This window comes from Tetrao urogallus (assembly GCF_951394365.1).
Source record: "Tetrao urogallus genome assembly, chromosome: 5".
NCBI lineage: Eukaryota > Metazoa > Chordata > Aves > Galliformes > Phasianidae > Tetrao > Tetrao urogallus.
The window spans coordinates 29,224,353-29,250,627 of record NC_136818.1 but is presented as its reverse complement, the minus strand read 5'-3'; the positions used below and the strand labels follow the sequence as shown (position 1 = coordinate 29,250,627).

Genomic DNA, 26,275 nt, shown 5'->3' with positions numbered 1-26,275 from the left:
AGCTAGCTTTAGGAAGGAGAGACACTTTTATTAAATTGTAGCCAAATGTGGAGAATTGTATCCTGCCTCGGCACTGGAGCTCTGGGTGTGCAAGTGTATGAAAAAGCAGGTAGCTTTTTTCTTCTTGTTTTGCATCTTACATGGCTTTGGTTAGGGTGTGCATGGGAAAAGGGATCAGTGTGAAATGAGAGTGCAAGAGAAATCATTCCTCGGTTGCACAATACTCCCTCCAGCAGGTGTGATTTCTTGAGTGGAGGCACATCCACCAACCAGGTTAAGCAGTTTTTTCCTTCAAAGCACAAGGCCAGGAATGTAAATTTCTGGGATACATCCTGATTATGAGATCCTGTAGAAGTCTGCAGATGGGAGATGCACAGTTCAGATGTGATGTCCTGTGTGGTAATGATTGCTAATATGAGAACAGCTGATGAGAGACTGCAAAAAGCTGAAGGTTGGCCACATTTGCTTTTACACTTAAATGCTCATTGATGCTTGTTTTGCTGTTCCTCTGCCAAAAAAGAATGAAAGACTCAAATGTTTTTGGTCCTCTGATCAAGCATACTTAAAAATTATATGCATTTGTTTATAAAATAGCTTTATTTTTGTGCTTACCCTCTTAATTATTTTTTCTCTGTAGTCACCTGGATTCTCAGTAAAATATTCACATAAGTGAAAGTCCTGCTTACTTAGACACTGGATTTTGTGACAGTTTTCTGTATAGAAGTATGAGCACAAATCCTCCCTTCTGTATCCAAAGCGTGTGCACCAATCTGAAGAGTTTTATGTACACCCTTGACAAATTTATGTGCAGTTTGAGGGACCTGTCTATAGCAGGTTGGATTTTCTCTGCATGCTCTCTGTAAATGTATCTCAAGGTTTTCAGCGATTTCAAGTTGGTCTGTTGACTTCTTCCTGCATAAATTCTTGACAGATGTGTGAATGCATCAAAGTTCACTTGCACATTAAAAAAAAAAGGAAAAAAAGGAAGAGATACGTCAAGGTAATTTGGAAGTTACTGAATAGAAAAAATAGTGTTATGAATGTTAAATACAAATCTATAAGTACTGAGGATTGAAGCAGAGAGACAAAAATGAAAGGAGCAGGAGTAAGGTCTGTCAGTTTCTTTTACTGTTTGTTCAAAAAGACTAAGCACATTAACGAAAAAGAGAATATGCCTGTAAATTTTAACGAAACATACAGAATTAGAACTAGTACATACAGTTGGAGAATGTATTGGGAAGTGTATTTCAGGGCTCTAATAATTGTGCATTTTTGGCCTCAGGGGGTAGAACACTTCGTTTCATACATACAACTGTATCAGATGGAGGGCACTATACGTGTGTGGTGACCAACACTGCAGGAGAAGTGAGGAAGGATTTTTACCTTTCTGTTCTAGGTAAGAATGTGATAGTTTTGCTACAGTAGAAGAAGAAAAAGTAAAGAAATGTCCTGTATACTTTGCTGGTGTTTTAAAAATGTGTATGCCAAAACATATACCCTTAGGGGGAAAGAAGTGCATCTAATAAAATGATTAGAAAATGAGGTTATAAAGTTAAGATGCTTCCATGTGTGGATTTGCTGTATTTTTAAAAATTTTAAGAAGTTCTTAAAATTTAGGATTCTTCAGACATAACTAAGAATGACTGGGAACTGTGTATGTTTTGGTGGTTTGTTGCTTCTTCAGGTGCTACGTTAATGTATCTCTGGCTTCAGTTAGGTTGCTATTTCAGTCTCATCAAAGTTTGGGGGATACTGGCAGCCAGACTCCCACCTTCTCTTCAAGTTCTTGTTGCTCGTAGCTTCACTATTCCGTGGATGGAATAAACAAAGTGAATTGCATTATAGGAAAAGTGAGTTTTCTGTTTTTCTTCCTGGCCAGGTTTGTTCTCAGCCAGGTCAGTTCCCTGCTGGTTCGCTGCTCTACTGAAAGGAAGATGACATGAATCATAGAGTCACAGAATGGCTTAGGTTGGGAGGGACCCCAAGGATCATCAAGCTCCAACCTCCCCACAGGCAGGGTAATCAACCTCCAGATTTGGTACTAGATTAGGTTGCCCAGGACCCCATCCAACCTGACTTTGAACACCTCCTGGGATGAGGCATCCACAGCCTCCCTGGGCAGCTGTTCCAGCACCTCACCACTCTCATAGTAAAGAACTTCCCCCTTACATCCAATCTAAACCTTAAACTGGTTTAAAGTCAAAAGCCCAAGATAGCCACATTGAACTAAATCTGTGAATTTCCTGTACCTCATGCTTGAAAGCAGAAGGATGCAACCACATGTGATAATACTCATGAATTAAGACCAGCGCTATTACGCAGCACTGGGTATAAAGTGTGCAGCTGAGTTGTATGATGGCAGTAATCTGTTGCAACAAAGATTTGAAGGAAAATCCAGGACTTACATGGAAATTAAATGCTAGAGCTGGAATCTTGGAAAACAGATCTCTGATTGGTATTGTAAAGCACATAAGATAAGTGTGATATCTGATCCTCACCTGTTATGGAAGCTCAGCGGGCTTTTTAGATGGTTGTTCAGAACCTTTAATGTCTAATTGCATCACATTATTTTTTTTTTTTATTTTTTTTCCCCCACAGAAAAGACTGCTCTTTGGTTTAGTAGCTGTTTATTATTTCTATCAATAAGTGCCAGGACTGATAGAAAGAGTCTTGCAGCATTATCATACATAATTTGCCTAAAGTTGTTTTTTGTCTGAAAGGTGCTGAGTGTTACCAGTTTCTCTTGCCTTCTGTATATGATAATTTACATTCATGTTAATTCATCTTTATTGGATGAGCTTATGGAAATGTAAGTCTGGTAGCATGGAAGAAATGGATAAACACTGAAAAGCATTCGTTGTTGTACTGTTTTCTTTGGAGTGTTTTAGTAGCAGGGTGTTCATGAGGGTTCTAGGAATTTCTCTTGCATGGATTTTGTATAGGCCTTGTTTGCCTTGAAGAAAAATGCTATGTGAATGTGATTTCAAGTGGGCTAAGTGAAAAATTCCATTGTTCAATCTCCTCCCCCCTCCCCTCCCTCTCTCCCCCCAAAATTTATTTGTCTTTCTAGAGGAAAGTTACAGGAATGTGGCCTGATGGTGACACAGAATATTCACCAGCTCCTTTTAAATAAGAACCATACAGAGATATCACAGTGTTGTCTGAATTAGGGTAGGAAGTGCAACAGACAAGACAGTTTTCAGGCGAGCATGGTGTAATTATCCTAGTACTTCTGTATTTGCAGAACATTTGCTGTGACCTTGTCTTAATCTGAAATTAATATGCTGACAACCTCCTGCATTATTGTGGGGCTGAAGTGATGAGTTGCTCTGTTTATTTATGATCAATAGCTTCTCGACAGACATATATCCTGACCTTTATGATCTTAGATTATATTTTTCTCCCATCTAATTCCACCACCCATTGATGTATCTTTGTCTTGTTGTGTTTGAGCACTAGAATATTTATCCAAGTCTGTATTGCATTGCTTATATTGTCACAGCAGGGAATTTCCTCAGAACTGCATCAGAAGTTGATAAGAGTGCCAGTACTGGCCACATCTTCCTGCATGCAATGTTCTGCTACTGCTGCTCTCACCAACCCATCTGAAGTAGCACCTTTGCCATCCCAATCATCAAGTGAAATTCTAAGCATCTCTTATTTTTTCTTCTTCACTCTAGCTTGTGTTTGAGTGGAAGATTCGATGTAGTATTTTAGTTTTCACTGCTGAGAATGAATTTGCATATTATAGTGATTCTTGTTTATCAAAACCTTTACTTCCAGGCTACTGGTAGGTCATGATGCATTGAATGCATTTTACTTCCTCTCTTAATGGGCCTTCTATCTAGGCTAAAAGTTTGCATTTTTTAGGGTTATTTAGGAGTACTGTCTGTATGTGTAGTCCAGCAGGTTTGTTATAAAGATTTCCAAAGTCTCATGGAGATTGGGTTGCTTTCTTAGAATTACAGACCTCCTTTTCATTGCATAGCACTTCATGTCTACTTCATTTTTGGTGCCATCTTACTTTGTCTTGAATCTACAAATGCCTCTACTTTGAAATAAATGGTTGATCTGATGGTTTGTATGTCTGAGAGACTCCTTGCCAGCACACTGACAGTCTGGCCCCTGTCGTCCAGTAACCGTTAGTCCACATAGTCCTAGTGACCAGGATTCTTTGGAAGCATGTCACCAAGTGGTCAGTCACACAATAAGAGGTTTCTTTTACACAGCTGTTTGGGATGTGGATAAGTATTTTCATTATGTGGTTTTATCTTTTATTTTCTCAGAGACACGTGATTTATACTGCAGCAGAATGCCTTTAGAATCATGTAGTGTGTTCAGCTGACTGTATGGTAGCTGTATTTGATTCGAACATATTTATGCCTTTATTCATCCACTTGTTGGTAATCTGTTGTATTGCTTTGAGTGTGCTGGTAAGTAAAAAATACGTTGTGTGTGAGCAGACAAGGTTTTTCTGTCCAAATTTTTTTTAATCAATTATTTCCCTAGAGTTCTAGATGAATGCTTTCAATTAATATTGGGAAACCAACAACTCTTAAACTTAAGCACATTGTTTTGAGCAAATGAATCACTTGCTGCTTAATTTGCTTTGTATTTGCTTACAAACATATAAAACCTACCAGTTTACTGGCATAAAATTAAACCTAGCCTCACATACAAATGTTTATCACCACTGCCCTACTGACCATACTCAGAAACACATGAATGGCACCCTGAATCTCTCTCTAGCTCTCAAGACAGGAGGTGGTCAGGTGAGTCCATTCAAGGTCTGTAGTCCTCTCTTGTCCTACTGATGGACCAGTATGTTAAGGGGTGCAGAACAGAGATATATATAGTTGTTATATAGTATAGTTGTTGTCCTAGCAGGCCAACTCTATTCTGTCTCACATCTGGACTTGTTTCTGGTAGATATGGGCCATTTGTTGGTTTATGTCCTTAAGAGAAGTATACGCTGACACATAGAGCATGAATAAACCTTTGCTGTGTTTAAATTGTTTGTAAATAATACTTGCTGGTGTTGTCTCCTTATTTGATTCCAGTGCCTCCAGGGATTGTGGATGAAAATAAGCAGGAAGATGTGAAAGTGAAAGAGAAGAACAGTGTTACATTAACATGCGAAGTGATAGGTAAAAGTATACAATATTACTTTCACTCATCCTGTGGTCTCAGTTTTCACAAGTGAAAACTGTTCTGAGTACAATTTTCACTTGAGTGGAATGTCTAAATTTCAGGTTCAGCCTTCCTGTGTGTGGCAGGAATAGGTACATCTTGTTGTGAAGGTTGCAGCAAATGAAAACAAGAGATGATGTACATTTCTTCTCTAAAGCCCTGTAGAATTTAAGAGGAGATATATATTTCTTCAGGAGGTTCAAGGACTGTACAGTATGTATTCCAGAACATCTCCCTGAAGAATATATTTTAAAAACACATTCAAAGCTGTATATTTCTCTTTTTAAGAAACCTTGGAATATCCTTGGAGCTATGCAGCAGCTTATATTTGCAATTTTTTAATTTTTTTTTTTACTTCAGGGAATCCTGTACCACAGATCACCTGGATAAAGAATGGGCAGCCTTTAATGGAGGACAAAGATCACAAGTTTCTGTCCAATGGACGTTTACTGCAAATCACCACTGCTCAAGTTTCAGACACAGGGAGATACACTTGTGTTGCATCCAATACAGCTGGAGAGAAGAGCAGAAGTTACAGTCTTAATGTACTTGGTAAGACAGATAGACAGGATCTTGCAGAATATTATTTTCAGGAAAAAAAAATTCAAAAAATAATCACCTTGGGATTGTGTAGTCTTTTAATTAAAGTAGTTGTCTGAATAAGTGATAAATTGTGATAGGTCAGTAGAAACAGCATTCTGTTCTTTAACCAGTATAGAGCTCGAACATGCAGAGCTGTAAAAGGATGTGATCTGTATGGAATGAACAGGACTGTTCGTGGGCTTATTGTGATTCAAGGAAGGAGTATATGAAGAGTACTTCTCAATTGTTTTCTTTTTGTAAAAACTCCAACCATCTGCAGTTTGCTTTCTTTCATGATGATTCTTGCATAACCAAATGCAAACAATAGCGAGTTTGTTTTCCTCATCCTCATTTCCTGAGAACATACCTCCCAGTTCTGCTGTTCAGAGGATCATCAGGCAGTGACTGCCAGCTACTGTGCAAGAAGTGGCTGGCTTCCTGGTGACTTGTGTTTGACAAGAGCTAGGGGTGTATGAATTTCACTGACATGGACTGACCATTGACTTTAGGACAAAATGTGAGACCGGATGAATGTTGCCTGGTCGTGGGTCTCACTGCACCTGCTAGAAATGCCTCCCAGCTACCTGAGGCAGAAACCAGATCTCTAGACTGAACAGAAAAATGGCTTTTGAGAGGATCCTTCCTCTGGTTAATGATTTCGTTGCTCCTAGTGCCTCCTACCATTGTGGGTGCAGATAGCCGTGGAAGTGCAGAAGAGGTCACTGTTATCCTCAGCAGTCCAACATCTCTTGTTTGTGAGGCTTATTCGTATCCTCCAGCTACAATAACCTGGCTGAAAGATGGTAATCTTTTAGAATCAAACAGAAATATCCACATTTTGCCAGGTAATTGTTGTTTGTTTTTGTTGATAAATAACATAATTCTATTGCTTACTGACTGTCACATAACTTTTTTGATAAATCAAAGGCTGTATTTCTATAATGTGCAATGTTTGTAGTGTTTTTACACTTCCAACTCCATTCTTTAAGTGCTTCACAATTAACTGACTCATTACTTGTATTTTGTTTTAATTCAGGTATTCATCCTGTTGTTCTGTGGAGATAAATGATGGCAAATAAGTTCATTGCAGTTACTAATGAATGTAAATAATGGAAATAAACTAGATGGAGTGAGAGTAAAACAACTAAGCTAGTGAAAAAGAATGAAGTGGCATTTTTTTCCATGTAGTTAGTAGTTTGCCATTTCTAATTTGTGGAGTAATTGTTACCTCGTGCACCTAGGATGTGGAGGAAAGGAAAGATCTTGACTTGAAATATGGAAGTAATGTAGATGAACAAGTACTTCAGCATTATTAACTGCAGCCATTCAGGGGAGGAGTGGTGCTGGTATTGATAGTGAGAAAAGGGGCGACAATTACTAGGATTGCAGTGTGAAAAGAGCTGCAGCAAAATTAAATAGTGATTCATCATTGAGAATTCAGGCAATCTAAATCATAAACAGACAAAATCTATGGAAAGGCAGATGATGGTGTCAGTGTTGTAGAAGTCACCTGAAGTCTTATATCTGACTGATTGTTCATTTTAACACTCTGTTGCATTGCGGCTGTTGCTTTTGTCTGTTCTCTGGAGGAAGTTATGGATCTCTGTTGTATGAAATGCTACACCAGAATGCGTGGCTACAAACAGAAATGCAGTTCAGAGACACTTTCTGTTGAACAGTCTGCCCTTTTTTGTCTCAGTGCTACTGCCAGCTTTCCTTTTCCTGTGAATGAAGTGCAGAATCCTAAGTCACTCCTTTCTGTCTAAACATCTTCAAGAAGTTTTTTTTTTTGAAAAATCAATTTTAACAACTTTTCCAAAAGCCTGTGAGCAACAGGAGTTTTGATCCAAAATTCTCCTGGAGATTATGCACTCATAATTTATTGCAGGGGATTAATCCAGGGGATTGGAAATATGCTGCAAAATCATTTAAATAATAGGCCAGCACAAATGTAACTTAGGTGCCATTAAGGAGTGATCTTTTTTGGCAGGTGGTCGAACCCTGCAGATTCTAAGTGCTCAGAAGGACAGTGCTGCAAGATATACCTGCATAGCCACAAACGAGGCTGGAGAAACTTTGAAACACTATGAAGTGAAAGTCTACAGTAAGGAAATGCTTTCAGTGTTAATTGCTTTTTGCATTCTTTTCACTGTGTTACCTGTCCTGGTGTACAAAAGGATTTATCTTAGTTATTTTAGGAAGCAACTGCATTTGCTCGTGATACTGCTACAGGCACTAAAAAATGTAGCTGTTGTATCCTTTACAAGTGCTGTTCTTGGGCCAAAAATCTGTGTACCATCCAGGGGAAGACGTTTAAGAAATGATGCACTTCAGTTTCTGTTGAAATGTTTTTGGTTATGATTGTGGTCATGGTTAATCAGACAAATGCAGCACATTTGAGCAGAGACTGAGCAGAGATTCTGAAAGCTGAAAGTGTTTTAGAAAAACAGATGGAGAGGGGACCCCTAGATTCTAATAGAAAACTTCCTTGAGTAAAGTAAAGCAGGAGATTTTAGTATATGCACAAAAGCTCTCCCATTCAAGCCTTTCTGACAGCACTCTGTAATCTGGGCATCTGTGCTTAATATTATGTTTTAATGTTCAAGCTTTTCATTATAGACTCAGTCAAGCATGGCTTCTCATCTCTCTCTCTCTTTGAATTTGCTAACTCTACAGTTTGAATTGGAGCTTGATTTGCGCCCTTACAGCAACTCTACTGTTATTTTAATTACATGAAGTTCCTAATAAGGCCCCCCTGGACTTGGAATAATGAGAAGAGAGTTCATAATTGAAATCCAACAATATAGCAATATAACATCCCCACCCAGCTCCCTGCCAATGCCATTCCAACTGTCAGTTATTACAGTACTGTCTGCGTTAGGGAGAATTTAAAATTTCCCACTGAAAAAAAGAATGGAAAATGCTTTGACGACATTTATAGTAAATTAAAAGATATTCTGAGACCAGGGTATGGGATTGGTTAAAAATTTTGAAATGCTCTGTGTTCATTCTGATTTAGAAAGAAACAAGATTTTGCAACATTGAGGTTTCAGTGGAATGGAAATGTTGAGTTTTAACCACCTAAGCGTGGACTTTAGTTCAAACATATGTTTCTGAGAACATTAGTTTCCATTGAAGTGCTTTATAATGCCTGCAGCACACTGAGCTTTGTAGAACTCAAGCCAAACATGTAACAAAGTACTGTGGCTAGGTAAGGCTCTGGTAACTTTCCATGTTGGAAAATGTTGAAGGCAGCTGAATTGCCTTTGCTCAACCGTGGGGAAGAGGCACATTACAAGGGGAATGCACTTGCTTTCCTCGAGTTATTGTCTGGATTTTCCCTTTGCCCAGTTAATTTTGAAGTGCTGCATAAGACAGTCCCTTAAGAAAGTCTCTCTCCCCACCCTGTTCTATGCAGTTCCACCCACCATTAACAGAAGGGGTGTCCCAGGGATGGGTCTCTCCCCTAAGGAGATGAAGATCAAAATCAACCACAGTCTTACTCTGGAGTGTGAAGCACATGCCGTTCCTGCTGCTGCCATCAGCTGGTACAAGGATGGACGGGCAAGTCACAACCTTATTTACTTCTAGTGGGTGGCTTTCCTTCAGAAAAACCACAGTTTTATTATCACCTTTAGCGAGCCTTTAAAATAAGGCTTACCTTCACTACTGTAGTCAGCGGGAATTCATCTCTGCTCTGCTCCTGCGGGTGAAATCACACCTCAAATCTTGTTTGCTGTTGGCCGGATCTCTGCCAACAGTGCCAAATGGTCACTTCTGTTTTGGGGTGCTTGATAGTGCAATGGAAACGGCAGAGCTGGCTTTTCTAGGGCCCGCTGTCGCCTGTGTATTGAGGAGAGAGCACCCTGCCCAAAAGCAGCACCCTGTAGCGTTTCCACATGTGGCTTTGCTCTTGCTTGGGTTCCCCAAAGCCTTGTTGCAGAGCAGCCCTGCATTTGGTTCCTCACAGTGCTGCCCTTGCACAAGTTTGCAGACAGCCTCCCACTGGGTGTTGGCAGGGCTCCTTAAGCTCCTGCCACACACAGCCTTCTCAGCGGTCTCACCCTGAACAAGCAGTTTTAGGACGTGCTATAAATTGGCTGTAATTAACAAAAATAGTGCCACAAAAACAGTGCCAAGAAAAGAGAACAGAGCAGCTCTTCCTTGACTTTTGGCAGGCCCTTGTGTGGCAGGCAGATGCATCTCTGCAGTGGGAACAGCTCTCTGAATTTATTGAGTGTGCAGAAGAAACAACCTGGTGTCACAGGGGAGGCTAATTCTGTACTCTGCCTAGTCTGATCATCTGCTGGAATTCTCAGTTCCTCTGGGTGTGCTATTTCTGTTGCCAATGATAACTGTGCAGGCCTCAAAAAGGACAGAGGCCTTAAGCAGCTTGCTGCTGCCGCCAAAGCAATGGATCCTCCAGCAGCTTCTTCCTACGGCCACCCTGGGAAAGGGCTTTCATTCACATCAGTGGTCTGAATTGTCCTTGGCAGGCAACGTATTGTGAGCTGACTCCCTAGTACATTCCATTTTCATTGCTGAGAGATACAGACTGTGTGCTGTCATCCCTGCTGTCATGTGGGATGGAACTTGTAGGGACAGGACCACTAATCCTGTGCATATCTTTGAGTTTTATGTTCGTGCCATGTCCTCCCTAGGCAGCAGGCCTTTGTAGTCACATCATTGTAGGACAAGCTAGGTCAGGCTGTACAGCTTGCAGAAACCTGTTTTCTTTCATGATGTAGGAGGGACAGATGACAGAAAAACTGGGTTTGCTGCTGTCAGGCAGAGGAAAGCATTCCTTCCCCTGCACTATGTGTGGCCAAGGATGTCATCCCAAGAACATCTGGCTTGATGTTCTTCTTCCTTTGTACTTATTGAAAGTGGATCTTGCTGGCAGCATTAAGGAATTGAAAGATGTTCTGATTTTGGTGTTGCCAAAGCAGAGGGAATAACAAAAATGATGTTCTTACTGCCAGCATAATGCCTTAGGAAGGATTTTGAAACAATCTGAATTTGACCAAGAGAGGTAATGTCATACTATTCCCACAAGTATGACTACTTCTAATTTATAATTTGCACGTTAATAATTTATGTGTAAAATTACATTACAGCCTCTTAAACCAGATGGTCGTGTCATTATCCGAGCCAATGGCCATACTCTGCAGATTACAGAGACTCAGGTTTCAGATACAGGACGGTACATTTGCCTGGCATCCAATATTGTTGGAGAGGATGAAGTAGAATTTGATATACATATACAAGGTAAATAGAGTTTAGCTAATAAAATGCCCTTTTTTTTTTTTTTTTTTTTTGGTAGTCAGAGAATTTTTTTTTTACTGTCCTAGGATGCTGAAATTATTTATAATTTTGTGTTTAGACCTTCCTTGTCTGATTCAATCCTTGTGTTCTGTGTGATTTTTTTACACATACATTTTGTTCAGCTATAAGAAATGTGAGATTTGATTCTTTCAGGAGTTGTGACATATACAGTTCCTCCGAAATTAGTGGAATGACATCGTAACTGATCTTCCTCTCAATTACATAAAAAAGACTAGCTTACAATACGATGTCATATTTTATTACCTGTACTGAGTACTTACAGGTCCAAGACATAAGCATCCCATGTACTTACACAGCATGTAAATACAAGAAGACAATCATTAGTCCTTTCTCAAAATTCAGACAAAATTAGAACTAAGTTGAAACCAAATAGTTTACTAAATAATAGTTAACTAATGTTGATTAATACCCTCTGTTTATTGTTATCAGATCCTTTTACATTGTTATTTATTAGCCTTCAGAAAAATTTCAGTGGATTGCTCAATTTTTCATTCTGATGAAAAAAACTATAAATTTCTTGGGATATCCAGATGGGGGAGATTAATCTAATACAATTAATTTTTATTACTGCTATTTAACAACTGACTGTTTTTCATCTCTTGAATTCCTAACTAGTAATTTCTGCTGTAAAATTCTGACTTTTTCCATCCTTGATCAAAGTTCCTCCTAGTTTCCAAAAGCCTTACAGAGGATGGGAAGATGGTAATGTGTTAGATACAGGAAGAGGTGGAGAAAATAAAGATGTGATTGTCAACAATCCCCTTTCACTGTACTGTGAGACTGATGCTGTTCCTCCTCCAGTTCTTACATGGTATAAAGATGGCTATCCTCTGAGCTCTAGCGATAAAATACTGATATTGCCAGGTGAGTATTTAAGTATGTCACACCAAGACCTCAAGAAATGGTGTTAGTACTAGCAATTACATGGTAATAACTTTTTCCATTCATCACATTGTGTTAAGGTAATAACTTTTTCCATTCATCACATTGTGTTAATGTTCTTTTAGACTTTATTGATTGGAGAATCTTCTTTTCAGTGCTCAGACTTAAGCAAACTGTTTTCTTTATGCATTTAAATCATAGTCCCTAAAATAGTGTGAATATGAGCATTGTGTTGAAACTAAATAGAAAGGTATTTTCTCTCTGATGTGTTCCTGATTTCTTTAATTACAGTTTAAGTAGAAAAGCCTCTCAACTAGGGACAGAGGCATAAAAATATTACAATAGCAGAAAGACCTTGAATTCTTACTTAACCTCAGGTGGAAAAGAGAGTTACTTACAATGCCCGAGAGCACAAAAAGGGAGGCCTTTCTATGCAAAGGATGGTTTTGGATGGAGTGTGTAAAGAAGTGCTGTGGTGGGGACAATGTCTGACTGCTTATTACTGAGGAACATCATTCTTTTCCCGTGGAATCAATTACCCTTTTCTAACATTTCAGTATGAACATTCCTGAATTCCAGGTATCTGCCAATAGAGAAAGTAGCTGGGAAGTAAAAGTTCTTAACTACTTCTATTTCACGACAAAAGCTGACCATTCATAAATTTGCTTGCTCAGGTTGCTAGTGTAACATCTTATAGAAATGATGGAAACTGCATGATTTTAAATGTAAATCTTGAATGCATTGTCCTTCCAGGAGGTCGCGTGTTACAGATTCCACGGGCACAGGCTGAAGATGCTGGGAGATACATGTGTGTGGCAGTAAATGAAGCTGGAGAGGATTCCTTTCGTTATGATGTCCACGTGCTCTGTGAGCTTTCCTGCTTTTCTTATTCTGATGTATTTATGTAAGATATTAATTTTGTAGAAATAGAGTGACATGAAAATGGTGGTAATGTTGCTATTTTTGTATGTTTCTGGGTTATTGTGGTAAGAACTGAATTGCAATAGTACTATCACACTTGACTGTAAAGAGAAGTGTATATCAAAGCCCTGTTTTTATCTTGATTTCTTTTGTTCCCTACCCAGTTTCCAGTTAAAAAATCTGACTTATACTAGACTTTTCCCTGATTTTCATCATGATTTTTTAAAATATCTGCAAAACTCTCAGTCAGAACTCAATCAGAAGGGAGTTGATGATTCTGATAAACTGAATGTCCGCAGAGTCTTCTCTGTATGATCTATTTTGCTCTATTTAGAAATATTGCACAGAAAGCTTTTTTAAGTTGCTTGCACTGTCTGTTGATATAATTGAGGTTTTTGCCTTAAGAAATGCTTGTTTCTGTACCTTTTTTTTCTATAGCAGTTACTGAGAGCACTGAGTTACTGTTAGGAGGATTCTCCTTGTAAATACTCCTTTATTCTGGGCTCAAAAAACTTGACTGACCGGCCGGAAGATAAGTTTTCCCCTCTTCTTTATGACTGCTGTGAATAAACATACTTCTCCTGCGGTCCCTTGGCTCATTCTAGTTGAACTATTCTTGGGATTTTAATATCTTTCAGTATATTCACTGAGAGTTTTACTATTTCCTTCTGCAAACACAGGCTCTGATATCTTAGAAAGAATTCCACAGGGATATGCTGAGTCACAGCATTCTTACCGTGTGTTGCTCTTTTGTAGTGCCACCATCCATCAGTGGAGCAGATGGTGATCTGCCTGAAGAAGTGAATGTGTTTGGGAACAAGGTCGCGGTGATGGACTGTGTCACGAGCGGCACTCCATCTCCAAGCATCACCTGGCAGAAGGATGGCCATCTCCTAGCACAAGATGACAAACATAGCTTTTTGTCCAATGGAAGAAGATTGCAGGTATCTCTAAGTGAATCTTCAAGTGATGTTTAGCATTACAAATGAAAATCACCGATAAGGACAAAAAAAAAGAACAAAATTCTCTCTGTTTTCATAGCATGACATAGGGCTATAATATACAAGAAAAAATAAAAACAATATAGAATATATATTTTTATTTCAAATATCTCATGAATAGTAGTTTTGTTATTAATTTTCAGTGTACTTAATGTGAAAGATAGAACATTGTCTTTTTTGGAGGTTTGAGATGCACAGACTTAGAGAAGAGATCCTGAAAGCAGTAGTATCAGTGGAAGTTGCATCAGTTCTCAGACAGACTTCTAAATACTGCAAGGGTCTTAGGAGAACAAAACAAAACAGAACAAAACAAAACAAAAAACTAAAAATTAAAAAAAAAAAGCAGATGAAGTAAACCTTGTAAGCCCCAAATGCCTCAAGGGGGTCTCTGGAGAGTTTCTACAATTTTATGTGTTCACAATAAGTTGTCTTATACATATTTTCTCAAAAGTAATCTTGTTTCTTTTTCTTAGATTTTGAATTCCCAAATAACAGATACTGGCAGGTATGTCTGTGTTGTGGAAAACATAGCTGGAAGGGCCAAGAAGTATTTTAACCTGAATGTTCATGGTAAGTATAATAGCCTGTAACTTGCTGATTGGGTTTTTTTGTTTTTTGGGTTTTTTTTGTTTTTTAAAATGTTATTTCAGTTTTAATGTGTGAATTTTAGCAGAGTACAAGTCAACGTATTGAGCATACGGGAAATTCTCCTGTACTAGAAATCAAATACAAGTTTGATGTACCATGGCATCTTCAGCTCTTTATGTGTACTGCATACAGGTGGATACTGTAGTGCGTGTACCCTGTGTAGGTTGCTAAGCATTGTAATCATGAATGATAACCAGAATGGATTACAGCCTGTTTTGATTTCTTTATGAAAAAAAAAAAAAAGAGAGAGAAAATTACAGTTAGAAATATTACACAAAGATATGGCCATTGTAAAAACTTGCATTTTGTTTCCCTTTCTAAAGTTCCCATCTGTTCTTTTGTTGTTGATGATGTTGCTCTTAGGCATGGTTAAGATAAATTTTAGCATTTGGTGCCGCAAGTCTAAAACAAATACAGTCAAGAAATTTAAACATTTTCCATATTTGTAAAAAAAGACTCGCTATCAAGGTTCATCCTAATTCTTCACACCACTTTTAACTTTCCATTCTGAACTGAAAATCACATAAGCACTACTCCCACAGAATCATCAGCACAGTTACATTTTAAAACCTACCAAGGAAAACTGGCAGCTTTTATCTGTTTTCATAGACATTAAGTCATGGAATGATCTGGGTTGAAGATTGTCTAGTCTGTTCCCTAGAGTCTTCTACATGTTATCCTTGGATAATTTTTCATATCCTTGCTAGCTAATTCATCTCCTGATTACATACTAGACAGAAGATAAGTGCTGTCTTCTCTCTCACATTTGAATGTAGTCGCAAAGTCCAAGGAATTTGATTATTTAGGTTATCATATACAGAAGAAATAAATATTTCATAAGAAGGCAATGAAACAAATGTACAATGCTTTTCTCTACACAGTGATACGTTTAGCCAAAAAATAGTGTCATGGAAAGAATTTGCCCTTAAGTCATTTCTGAGAGGTTCTTTGCTTTCATTAGTTTCCTGAATTTCCTGATGTTTGACCTTTGCTTTTAAATTAAAATATTTTCTTGACATTCGTATTTGAATTCAAACTTGTTTTTATTTGTTTATAATTGTGATAGCCTAATGGTGTTATTTTAAAATAAATATTTGTATGATGCTTCAGATTTCAGCTCAGCAATATTACTTACTTAGGACTATTAATCTTTGAATGGAGTTTCAGTTGAAAAATCAGATTAATACTGTCAGGAAAGGACCACCCAAGGTGAAGCACTTCTGTATATTTCAAATATAACTACTTTTGTAAGATTAAGTGAAGTATTAAGAATGTTCCTTAATAAGTTGATAAACTTGTTTATTTTCTTAAAGGCTAAATAAATAAAACTAAAATAAAGCCTTCCAAAACACTGAAAATAAGCATCTGGTTGTAAAATCTGTCTCTAATACAGGATATTAGATAGCTTTTCCTGTGAATTGAGCCTATTGTTTGTGCACATACAAATAGGTCTATGTATGCTGACTACCTGGGACACTTTTGTGAGTGCTCTGCACATGTGGCAGAAGCTTGCAGGATTTGAAAAGTACCACTTCCGTAGTTTAAGCAAAGTTAATTAAAAGTTAGTTTGCATTTGGCCCTGTGTATATGTATATATAATCACACTGCCAATAATCACATCTGTGGGAAAGTAGCTTTACAAGTAAATAAATATAAATATCTATCAAATGTCATCAGATCAGAATTCAGCATTTATTCCAGTGAAACATTTCATACTGATGATCAGAGAAATAGCCCTCCGTTACTCCAAGCTGAAAAATGTGGACTGAATTCTCCCATTTACATTGACTCCTCTTGTTTCTGTTGTGTCACAGAGGAGCCATAAACTTGGCTTAATGACTGCTTTGTTTCATTCCAGTGCCAGAGAGCATCTGGAATATCTCTGGTGAATATGGTCCAAAATGCATTAAAATATCTGTCTTTGAAGAAGAGGATTCCATCTGTTCTTTGGAATGATTTTTCCACCCAATAGAGCCCAGAACATGCTTTTGCTTTGCTCTTAAGTGTTTTATATTATGCATACTGCAAAAACATGGAAACTAAAACCTGGGACTTATTAAAAGGAAGAGATTGACAATTATTTACTTTTAAATAGTTCTTGTAGAAAGGTCAGATGTCAAAGTATTCTTGTCTTTAAAAGTATTGGGACTTAGAAGCTTAAAAATGCACCCATTTGAACAATGTGTATGTGCAAGAATTTTAAACTGTTTAGCTCACTATTGCACAACAGGTTTTTCTTGTTAACAAAAGAACTCTGGACTATATCAGAAGGAAGCATTTTTGGATCTCTATTATAATGTGAAATTAGAGTATTTCAGAAAGAATAGTAACAATACAGTCTCAACAAGAAATGGTAGTTAGTCCTTCTGTATATCTTGGCAAGATAAAATTTAATCTGTCCTGCCCTATGAAGCAAATGTATTGTGAGAGAAGTCTTTCAAAATTGATAATACTTCAATGAGAAATTGTACGATCTCTTACTGGTCACCTAGCCTTTGTAAATCCCAAGCAGAGGTTTACAGATGAAATGGTTTCCAGATTCATTTAAGAAGTAGAGGATCCATTTGTGGGTTGTGTAAGATTTTTTGCAATATGGCCCATTGTCAAAGCTCAGCAATTCAGCTTTATATTGGTAATTGAAGAAATTAGAGAATAGTTTGCTGATCCAGTGATAAATACCAGTAATGCATTTCTCTCCACAGTTCCTCCAAGTGTTGTTGGTGCTAATCCTGAGAATTTGACTGTCGTGGTGAATAATTTCATCTCTCTGACTTGTGAGGTCACTGGCTTTCCGCCTCCTGATCTCAGCTGGCTCAAGAATGGAAAATCTATCAGCTTGAATACTAACACGTTTATTGTGCCTGGTGAGGAATTTCAACTATTTCTATAGCCTTTAGACTCAACTTCAGTCTGTATTGTGTTGATATGGGTGACAGCCATTTATATAGCCAGTATATTTTTAATATTGCTCCAGTGAGCAGACAAGACACTTGACCTGCTGTGTTTTTAAAGCATTTACTGATGCCTTGGCTGTTGGATGGGCACACTTCTAAAGAAAAGCGGCTCAGACTGAAAGCACTGAAAAAGACTAGCGGGCAAGTCACATAACACAAGTTCTCTGAGATACTGATTGAAGCTGAGTCACTGACTCACCTTTCAGAGAAACAGTCAGAAGTAGTGATGCAGGCTAGGATGAATTCTGCTGGCCTAGCTGACGAAGACTTAGCAACTCTCTCATTGACTTCTGTGGGAAATGGGGTTAACTGAACTCTCAAGAGGAAATCCTTGCATTCTGAGATCTCCTTACCCATTCAAAGCTGCTCACACAGTGAGATTTCATGGTATCTGTGTCATTTTTGCTCCTGCTGGATATCTTCTGCCCAGGATATCTCATGCAGATCACTTGTTGGGGTGCTCAGTCCTGTCCTGCTGTTATGTGGCTGGGGGTCTGCATTATAGTGTAAACTGAAGTGCAGGTGTGAAATCTGCTTAATGGCAGTAGAGACACTGTGCAAATTAGTAATGTAGGCACAGACAGTAGCTTCGTGAGTGGAGGCAGTAAAGACTAGGGGATAAAGGCTGGGGGAGTGACAGAAGTAGAGAAAAGGAGCATAGTTAAGTTAGCAAAGAAGGTTTAGCAGCCACAAAATAAACAGATATAAAAGGAGCATTAAAAGGAGCATCAGATATAAAAACATCAGTGAAATCTGTCCTAAAATTTTATTCTTTGACTTTTTTAGTGGATTTATGAATCCCAAAAAGCAATGGCAATGTGGTGTGTTTTTAAATCCAAAGTTAGAATGTAATGCCTGTCCTCAATCTGTTGGGGACACAATTCTAAGAAAACATTTGAAACTGATACCATACCCACAGAATAAATCTCAGAACTTCTGCTTTTACTTCAGGTGCTCGGACTCTGCAGATTCCCCAAGCCAAACTTTCAGATGATGGTGAATATACTTGTATTGCAAGAAACCAAGCTGGAGAAAGTCGGAAAAAGAGCTTCCTAACTGTCCTTGGTTTGTATGTTTTTCTTTTGTTTTAATTGTTTTCCTAAGATAAAGTGCAGTATTTGGGGATTTTTTAGGTAATTTTTTTTTTGCCTTTACAGAACTAAGGCAGAAATAACTGTTCTTCTTCTACAGTTCCCCCAAGCATCAAAGACCAGAGTGGAACCTCAATGACAGTGTTGAACGTGAGAGTTGGCACCCCAGTGACGTTAGAGTGTGAAGCCAGTGCTATCCCACCACCAGTCATCACCTGGTACAAGAACAGGCGTATAATTTCAGAGTCTGCAAATATGGAGATTTTAGCAGATGGGCAAACACTGCAAATCAAGGGTGCTGAGGTAGGTAGGCTTGTGGAATGCTGCATCTGCCACTACTGTCAGGTGAATATTTTGTTCTTTATGGGTGTATCCTACTAATTGACTGTAGGAGATATATTTGTTGGAGGCCTTTCATTCTTTGAAAAGAATTTTGATTTGGCAAAAGCTGTTAATATCTCTATATTATAGCATTAAAATAAGATCTACATAGTAAGATATATATATTTTTAATTATTTTTATTCTAGGTTTCTGACACTGGCCAATATGTGTGCAAAGCCATAAATATTGCCGGGCGAGATGATAAAAATTTCCATCTTAACGTTTATGGTGAGCACACTCCATGTTTTCTGCAGCATTTATGTATTGTAATGTCATAGACATTGTAGAGTACAAAATTCAAAATCAGTTCACAAAAATATTTCCTAAGCAAACTACTCGTACTGCTTCCATTCAACTTCTAGTGCCACCAAATATAGAAGGCCCTGAAGAAGAGTTGATCAGTGAAACAGTCAGTAATCCTGTTGCCTTCATGTGTGATGCTACTGGAATTCCTCCACCAACACTGGTCTGGCTTAAGAATGGAAAACCACTAGGTAACATTCTGTCATGCTCTTTTCTGCTCTTTTGCCCCCCTTCCTCACTTTTGGGGTACTGCTGTGCTGTTTGCAGTCTATTCTCTTGTTTCTTCTCATCTGTCTCAAGACAGACTCTTATGTTAACTGATTGGATTTTTTTTCTTTGTTTTGAAATTCTGATGAAAAAAATTCTCAAGAAGTATTTACTCTCTGTGGCCTCTTTGGAATGACTACTTGTTTGTATATTTTCAGAGAACTCCAATTCTCTTGAAGTTCATATTTTATCTGGTGGAAGTAAGCTTCAGATTGCTCGCTCTCAGCTTCTAGACAGTGGGACCTATACGTGTATTGCCTCAAATGTCGAGGGAAAAGCTCAGAAAAGTTTTGTGCTTTCCATTCAAGGTAAGACATGAGTGCAGTGAGAATTATCAAGTAATTTCTGAGTGTGACCCTGTAAATGAGAACTGGAAAGTCTGTATCAATATTTCTGTTGTTTGCAAGCAGTGGGAAAAATTGTTAGAAGATTATATTGTTAGTCAGAAACTTGCATGAAAAAAAATACTCTTTACCTCTTATAGTAGAAGAACTTGAAAACCGTTGGGAAGGCTGTGTGTGTTTGCTGCTGATCAAATCCTTCCACCTGCTGAGTGCTGAAACTATGCTGTTTGATGAAGTGTGGAACTCATGTGGTTTCAGAAGCAGTAATCCTGTTGCCTCTTTTCCTCCATCACTAGTAGGAGATAGGAAAGAAATCTCGACAGAATTTTCTTATTTAGATGATTATTTTCCCAATCAAATAAGAAACTCTAAATTCTCTATTTCTTGACTCCCTGAGCTTCACTCTTACACTGCAACCACCTTTGCTTTCTTCCCACTCATTTGACTAGCTTCCCAGTGTTCAGTAAGACACTTCTTGTACAGCATCTGCAGCTTTCTGCCATGGTCCCTTCCCTTGCTAGCAGTTGCTGTTTGAGGAAGCAGAGCAGGAACCATGAGCTGAGTTTGCCAGCAGGTGCAAATATGACTGCTCACCACCAGCAGGCCAAACAGAATTAAATCAGCGATGCAGTCATTATCTGGGGATGTTGTTTTTTGTGTGTCCTGGCTTGCTTGCCCATTTATCCCCAGGAATATTAAGTTGCTTGTTTGATCAAATTTAACTTAAGTTGCTTTTAATGCTCAAAACTTACTAGTGGGACTAGTCTTGACTTGATGGATAACATGACTGCCTGTCTTGTTCTGTAGGAGAACTGACTAAAATGGTTTTTAGTTTTGCTGTTTAGGATGGAGTAAGTATGTGGCTGTTAAGGGCAGTGAAGCATTCTTCATGCAGTAGAGCATTTGACTGTGTACGAAGCATATGCTCAAGTGTTAAATAGGCATTTAATTGCTAGAGGCACTGTGATATGTAGTGAACTGGAATTTTGTGCTTACATTATTGCACGTTAGCCGTCATTGAGCAGGTAGCTAGATATTAAATATAATGACAATTATACTTGTTTTTTTTAATATTGTAAATCAGTGACTTTCAGGAATTATGAAAGTGGCTTTAAATTTATCTTTGCAAAACCTTCTCTAGAAAATACTGTAGTTTGTGTTAGAAAAACAATAAATTCTAGTACTCCCAAGCTACTGCAGCGCAACTTTTTGTGGCTTAGATTATGTCTCTTGCTGATGACCCTTCTCTTCCATTCCTAGTTCCTCCTAGTATTGTCGGCTCTGAAATGTCTAGTGAGGTCGGTGTCCTCTTGGGAGAAGGCATCCAGCTGGTATGCAATGCCACGGGAGTGCCAGCACCTGTTGTACAATGGCTTAAAGATGGAAAAACAGTTGCTAGTGACAACCTACAAAGAATAAGGCAAGTAAAAAAATCAGTAGGCACTGAATTCTCTTTTTGTATAATTTAAAACTTGAAGACTGTAAAGGAAGTGTGAAAGAGTTTTAGGTTTTTTTACTAATATATTACTCATTTTACATTCTAAAAAGAGAGTGTAAAGAGAGCTTAAGTCACGAGCTAGCCATATTAAGAACATCATCTCCCTGTTTAGTTTGTCATTCTAGTATACTTTGTTACTACTTTTTAAAATTCTTTTGGTACTAAGAAATATACAATAGCTATATCTTTTTCAGTTAGTAAGTTCCCACAAGTTCATCAGATTAATAAATTTTTGTAAAGATCTGTAAGTTTCATTAAGTTCCTTTAGAGAGGAAAGACCTTGATGTTTTTCATTACAGGTTCTTCAAATGCCCATTTGGAATTATATTTTGGATGGTTGAATAGGATGTATCTAAGATAAACTTCTTACCTATCTCTAATAATAATAATTTGCAGAAAATAGTGGTTTTCTAGTGAAATTCACAAGAAGATCAAGGGATTTGACTTAAATGTATGAACTTGACTGCTTATTTGCCAAGTCACAGTAATACATAAACAAACTCATGGTGTTGTATTACCTTCCTTGTAGAGTAGCTCCAGATGGCAGCACATTAAAAATCTTCAAAGCTCTCACTTCTGATAGAGGAAAATACACTTGTGTGGCTACTAATCCTGCAGGAGAAGAGGACCAAATTTTCAGCTTGAGTGTATATGGTGAGTTTTCACAGATACGAAACTGAAATTTGGTACATAATCTTTGTAAGCACTCACAAGAAGTGGCCAAGAAATGAATGCCTATCTTCACTGTAATACTACAGGCGTATGTTTCCAATTTCATGTACTGTAGATAGCACAGTATATTACGCAGGATATTCTGTAAATGATGAAATGATTGATATTACTGTTAAATGTGTTTTGAGACTAACAGAAATTGGTTCCTTTGGTATATTTCATAATAGAGGAATTCTGCTTACAGTGATTTTTTTCTTGTAGAGACACACTTGGGACTGATTTATCCTCATACTGCTTTTTTGTTTTTTAGTTAATCTGCATTATTATATATTATACTGCGTTATATATATTATATATAATTCTTGTCAAAGTACATTAGTAAAACATGAGTAATATGGCAGGAAATGAATTGCTTAAGCTCTCCTCTATCCTGAGAAATTGCTTATTTAGAGTTTTAAAGAAATATGATGTAGTTTGGGATTAAATTCTTCATACACAAAAAGATATACAGGCAACAACACAGTTATTCTTTACCCTTGGGTTGTGTGGACATTGGCTGAGGCTCAAGCAATAATTAGCTTAAGTTGTCTTCCATCTTTATAACTGTTATGGTGTATGGTGGGACCTAAGATAGCCAGAACATGGAGCTTCATGTGCCTAAGCCTTTGTATAGTGAGTCCCTTCTTGCTCCCAAGACCAAAAGGCTTTCACACCACAAAACCAAGCAAAGAAACAGCCAAAACTGGTATTATGTTAGAATTATCTTCTAGGCTATTTAGCCAGTCACTTTAAAGCTTTCTGTATTTGAAAACTATCATCCTATATACCCTTAAGTTAATAAGTTATCTTTCTTCCTACACAATTCTATCTTTCACTGTATTAAAGGTTTATTGAAGTAAATATCTTAAGCAGCAAACTGTAAACTTGCATCTGGCTCTTAAGAGATGGGGATTCTCTCTAATGCTTGACCACTTGCTACCTCCTAACATTTCTTTCTTTCCTCTTGAGCTTTGGGTTCTGAGACGAAAGCTCTCCTCTGCTGTAGCCTGAACAAATAAATAAGAGGGAGTGCTATTATCATTCTGTTATGCATCTGGTTTTAATTATGTAAATTACTATTTATTAGTGCTTATTATTATTGTTAGAGGTTTTATTGTTTAAAAAGATAAGACAGCCTCTTCTGATTGGAATGCCTATGGGATATTAAGTGCAGCATTTCCTAGGCTTTCAAGTATGGCAAGAATACGTATGTGGAATGAGTTTAAAAGCCGGTCTTAACACCCTCCTTTTCAACATTTACAAACTGTAGTTCCTCCAACAATAACCAACAGTAAAAGTGAACCAGAAGAACTCACTGCCCTTTTGGACACCTCCATAAATATTGGATGTACTGCTACTGGAATGCCATCTCCACAGATAAACTGGCTGAAGAATGGCCTTCCTCTGTCTGTCTCCTCCCAGATCAGGTTACTGTCAGCTGGGCAAATTCTCAGGTTGGTTTTCATTTATTTTAACTAAGCTTCCTGGGTCTTTTGCTGTATCAGCACAGTCCTGCTGGCACTGTTGGAAGCAAGAGTGAAATTTGATTCAAGCCATGCTGTAATAACAGTGTAATACTGTATTCCATTTACAGCTGAATTAAATTGATTTTCTCCTTAGACTTGTCAGAGTGCAAATATCTGATGCTGGTGTGTACACTTGTGTAGCATCTAGCAGAGCTGGAGTAGACAACAAGCATTATAACCTTCAAATTTTTGGTGAGTTTCTCTGAAATGCTCAATGTAAAGATCTATTCTTCAATTCATTTCTTAAACTTAGTCTTCAGTTTTCTTTCACACTAACACAAAGTTGTAGACATCCACGAAAGTGTATCAGACTCAAATAGAAAAACATTTACTTTTTCATGTATATGTATGTTTTTAATTGAAATTGTTTTAACCCTGGAAGAGTCCTTATTTGAACTGCCATCCATTATATGTTTTTGGTGGTTTTTTTTGAATGACTGATTATGTATAATCTTGAAGTGAATTTTAACTTAGTTACTTAACATAAGCTTATGGGGTGTGATGAGATGCAGAAGGGTAGCTGCATACTGGTTATTTTATATTCAGAACTAACTTCTGTGTGTGTACTGTTCTGTGTGTACTCTGTGTAAATCAGATCTTTGTTTCTCTGCAGTACCACCAAGTCTGGATAATGCAAGAGGAACAGAGGAAGTGACTGTAACAAGAGGCAGTTCAGCTTCACTGAAGTGTTTTACTGATGGCACTCCTGTCCCTGCTATGTCTTGGTTTAAAAATGGACACCCATTAAGCCTTGGAGCTCACCAGACTTTAAGTGACCAAGGAATGGTTCTTCATTTTGTAAAAGCAGAAATTGGTGACGTAGGCAAATACACTTGTGTAGCGTCTAATAAAGCAGGAGATGTCAGCAAGCACTTTTCCCTAAAAGTGTTGGGTAAGTGTTTACCAGTTGGTTGAAGTGCTGGGTAGCAGATGTGGGGAACAATTTAAAAATCTCTAGGGATAAAAAAGTATTTTCAAGAAACATTTTTTGTGTGAAATAAGTCAAGTAAGGAAATGGAAGATAACTAAAGATGTGCATGTAAAATAATATGTATTTTTACCTAAGATTTCATGAATTCTGAAATATACTTTGGCTGGTAGAAATTCTACTTCACAGGTTGATAGCGCAGCTAAAGGTGTAACTGAATGTGTAACAGCTAATAAAAATCCTCACTGATACTATGTAATTAAGTTTTTTACCTGAGATTATTAAAGTAATTTCTAACTTCTAATTTAATTTCAAAAAATATGCAGATTACTAGAAAGGGACAGATGGAAATCCCATGAGATACCCAGTTGTACAGCCAGAAATAGCACTAGTACAGACTAATTCTACAAACCAACTACAAGTCTATGGGTTAGATTTTATATACTGATTCAATACACAGTGGGAGTGTTTTTCTTTCCATAGAACCACCTCAAATCAACGGTTCAGGTCAACCAGAAGAGCTCTCTGTGATTGTCAACAACCCCCTTGAACTTCTTTGCATCTCTACTGGCATTCCAATCCCCAAAATCTCATGGATGAAGGATGGGCGCCCGCTTCTGCAAAATGACAATATTCATGTCGTAAGAGAAGGGCTTCGAATAACCAGTACTCAGGTGAAACAACTGTTTCAAAGTTGTCTCAAATTGGAAACTCTGGAGAAGCATAGAGAATTGCCTGCTGTTAGGACCAACCTGACAGGTCCTAAAACCCTGTATAAAGTTCTCCTCCTGCATGTGCAGTTGGAGGATGTGCTTTTTAAGCCTTGCCTTGATTTTTTATTCAGAAAAAGTTGTAGTATTATGGTTTAAGAGTGACCTAGCATTTCTGCATCTTCTGAGCGTTATTCAGGTTCGTCTTAGAGTTCTAAACCTTCTTTATTTGTTCATCCTTCTTCATAGAAAGTTGAACAATCAAGGCTAGGGACTTGTGCCTTTTTTGTGTTCATTTGTGGTTTTATCTATAAGCTGTTATAACATTACGTAACATATTATCTGTTATATAATTATATTTTATATATCTGTAGAAATCTAGTTACATATGTATTATAATCTGCATCTATACCCTGTTTATGTTAATTTCCTGTCTACTTGACCCTTGTTACTGTCACTTGCTTTTCTGTTGTTATTTTATAGTTCCTACTCAGCATTTCTCCTCTTTCTGCTACCTCAGATTTGCCTGATACCCATTTGCTTCTCACATGCATAGGCCATAGATTGAAGAGAAAAAAACTGCCTTTGATGTAATCTGTGTGAAAGTTAAAAATAACTAAAGACAATACAAAAGCTTTTGGATTAATTCAGACAGTAAAAGAGTCCATGGAAAAATAACATGTACAGAACTACTATAGTCAGCCAGACTGTATGTCACCAAACATGAGGGGGACATGGCTCAGGAAGACAGACAAACAGTCTGCTGCTGGCTTTGTTTGCCAAGTAAACACTTCTTGTCTCTATAATGAGAAACTTACAGAAAAGAGAAGGCATAACATTATGTTATAACATTCGGACTATGAATGTGTGCATAAAAAGGCTTCTTTGCCTACCCAGAATTTGCATAGATGGATAGCAGCTTCCATGTTCAGGATTGCCTGTTGCAGAAGGTATCACGAAGAAAAGATGTACTGGCTGGAAGTGCATTATC

General features: G+C 37.8%; 1 protein-coding gene across 1 annotated transcript in view; it reads left to right on the top strand.

The window, feature by feature from the left end:
- The window catches only part of HMCN1 (hemicentin 1), a gene marked incomplete at both ends in the record, with an annotated part of 182,094 nt that overhangs the window by 118,444 nt on the left and 37,375 nt on the right, over positions 1-26,275 (top strand). The window contains 23 exons of the mRNA XM_079535866.1: positions 1,283-1,396; positions 5,061-5,147; positions 5,551-5,742; positions 6,444-6,617; positions 7,763-7,876; positions 9,191-9,336; positions 10,890-11,040; positions 11,779-11,982; positions 12,754-12,867; positions 13,678-13,865; positions 14,396-14,492; positions 17,273-17,434; positions 18,476-18,589; positions 18,716-18,918; positions 19,144-19,225; positions 19,360-19,491; positions 19,726-19,875; positions 21,172-21,331; positions 21,939-22,063; positions 23,391-23,574; positions 23,741-23,838; positions 24,260-24,538; positions 25,058-25,248. Of these exons, the coding sequence (XP_079391992.1) occupies positions 1,283-1,396; positions 5,061-5,147; positions 5,551-5,742; positions 6,444-6,617; positions 7,763-7,876; positions 9,191-9,336; positions 10,890-11,040; positions 11,779-11,982; positions 12,754-12,867; positions 13,678-13,865; positions 14,396-14,492; positions 17,273-17,434; positions 18,476-18,589; positions 18,716-18,918; positions 19,144-19,225; positions 19,360-19,491; positions 19,726-19,875; positions 21,172-21,331; positions 21,939-22,063; positions 23,391-23,574; positions 23,741-23,838; positions 24,260-24,538; positions 25,058-25,248 (3,461 nt within the window). The remainder of the gene's footprint in view (positions 1-1,282; positions 1,397-5,060; positions 5,148-5,550; positions 5,743-6,443; positions 6,618-7,762; positions 7,877-9,190; positions 9,337-10,889; positions 11,041-11,778; positions 11,983-12,753; positions 12,868-13,677; positions 13,866-14,395; positions 14,493-17,272; positions 17,435-18,475; positions 18,590-18,715; positions 18,919-19,143; positions 19,226-19,359; positions 19,492-19,725; positions 19,876-21,171; positions 21,332-21,938; positions 22,064-23,390; positions 23,575-23,740; positions 23,839-24,259; positions 24,539-25,057; positions 25,249-26,275) is intronic.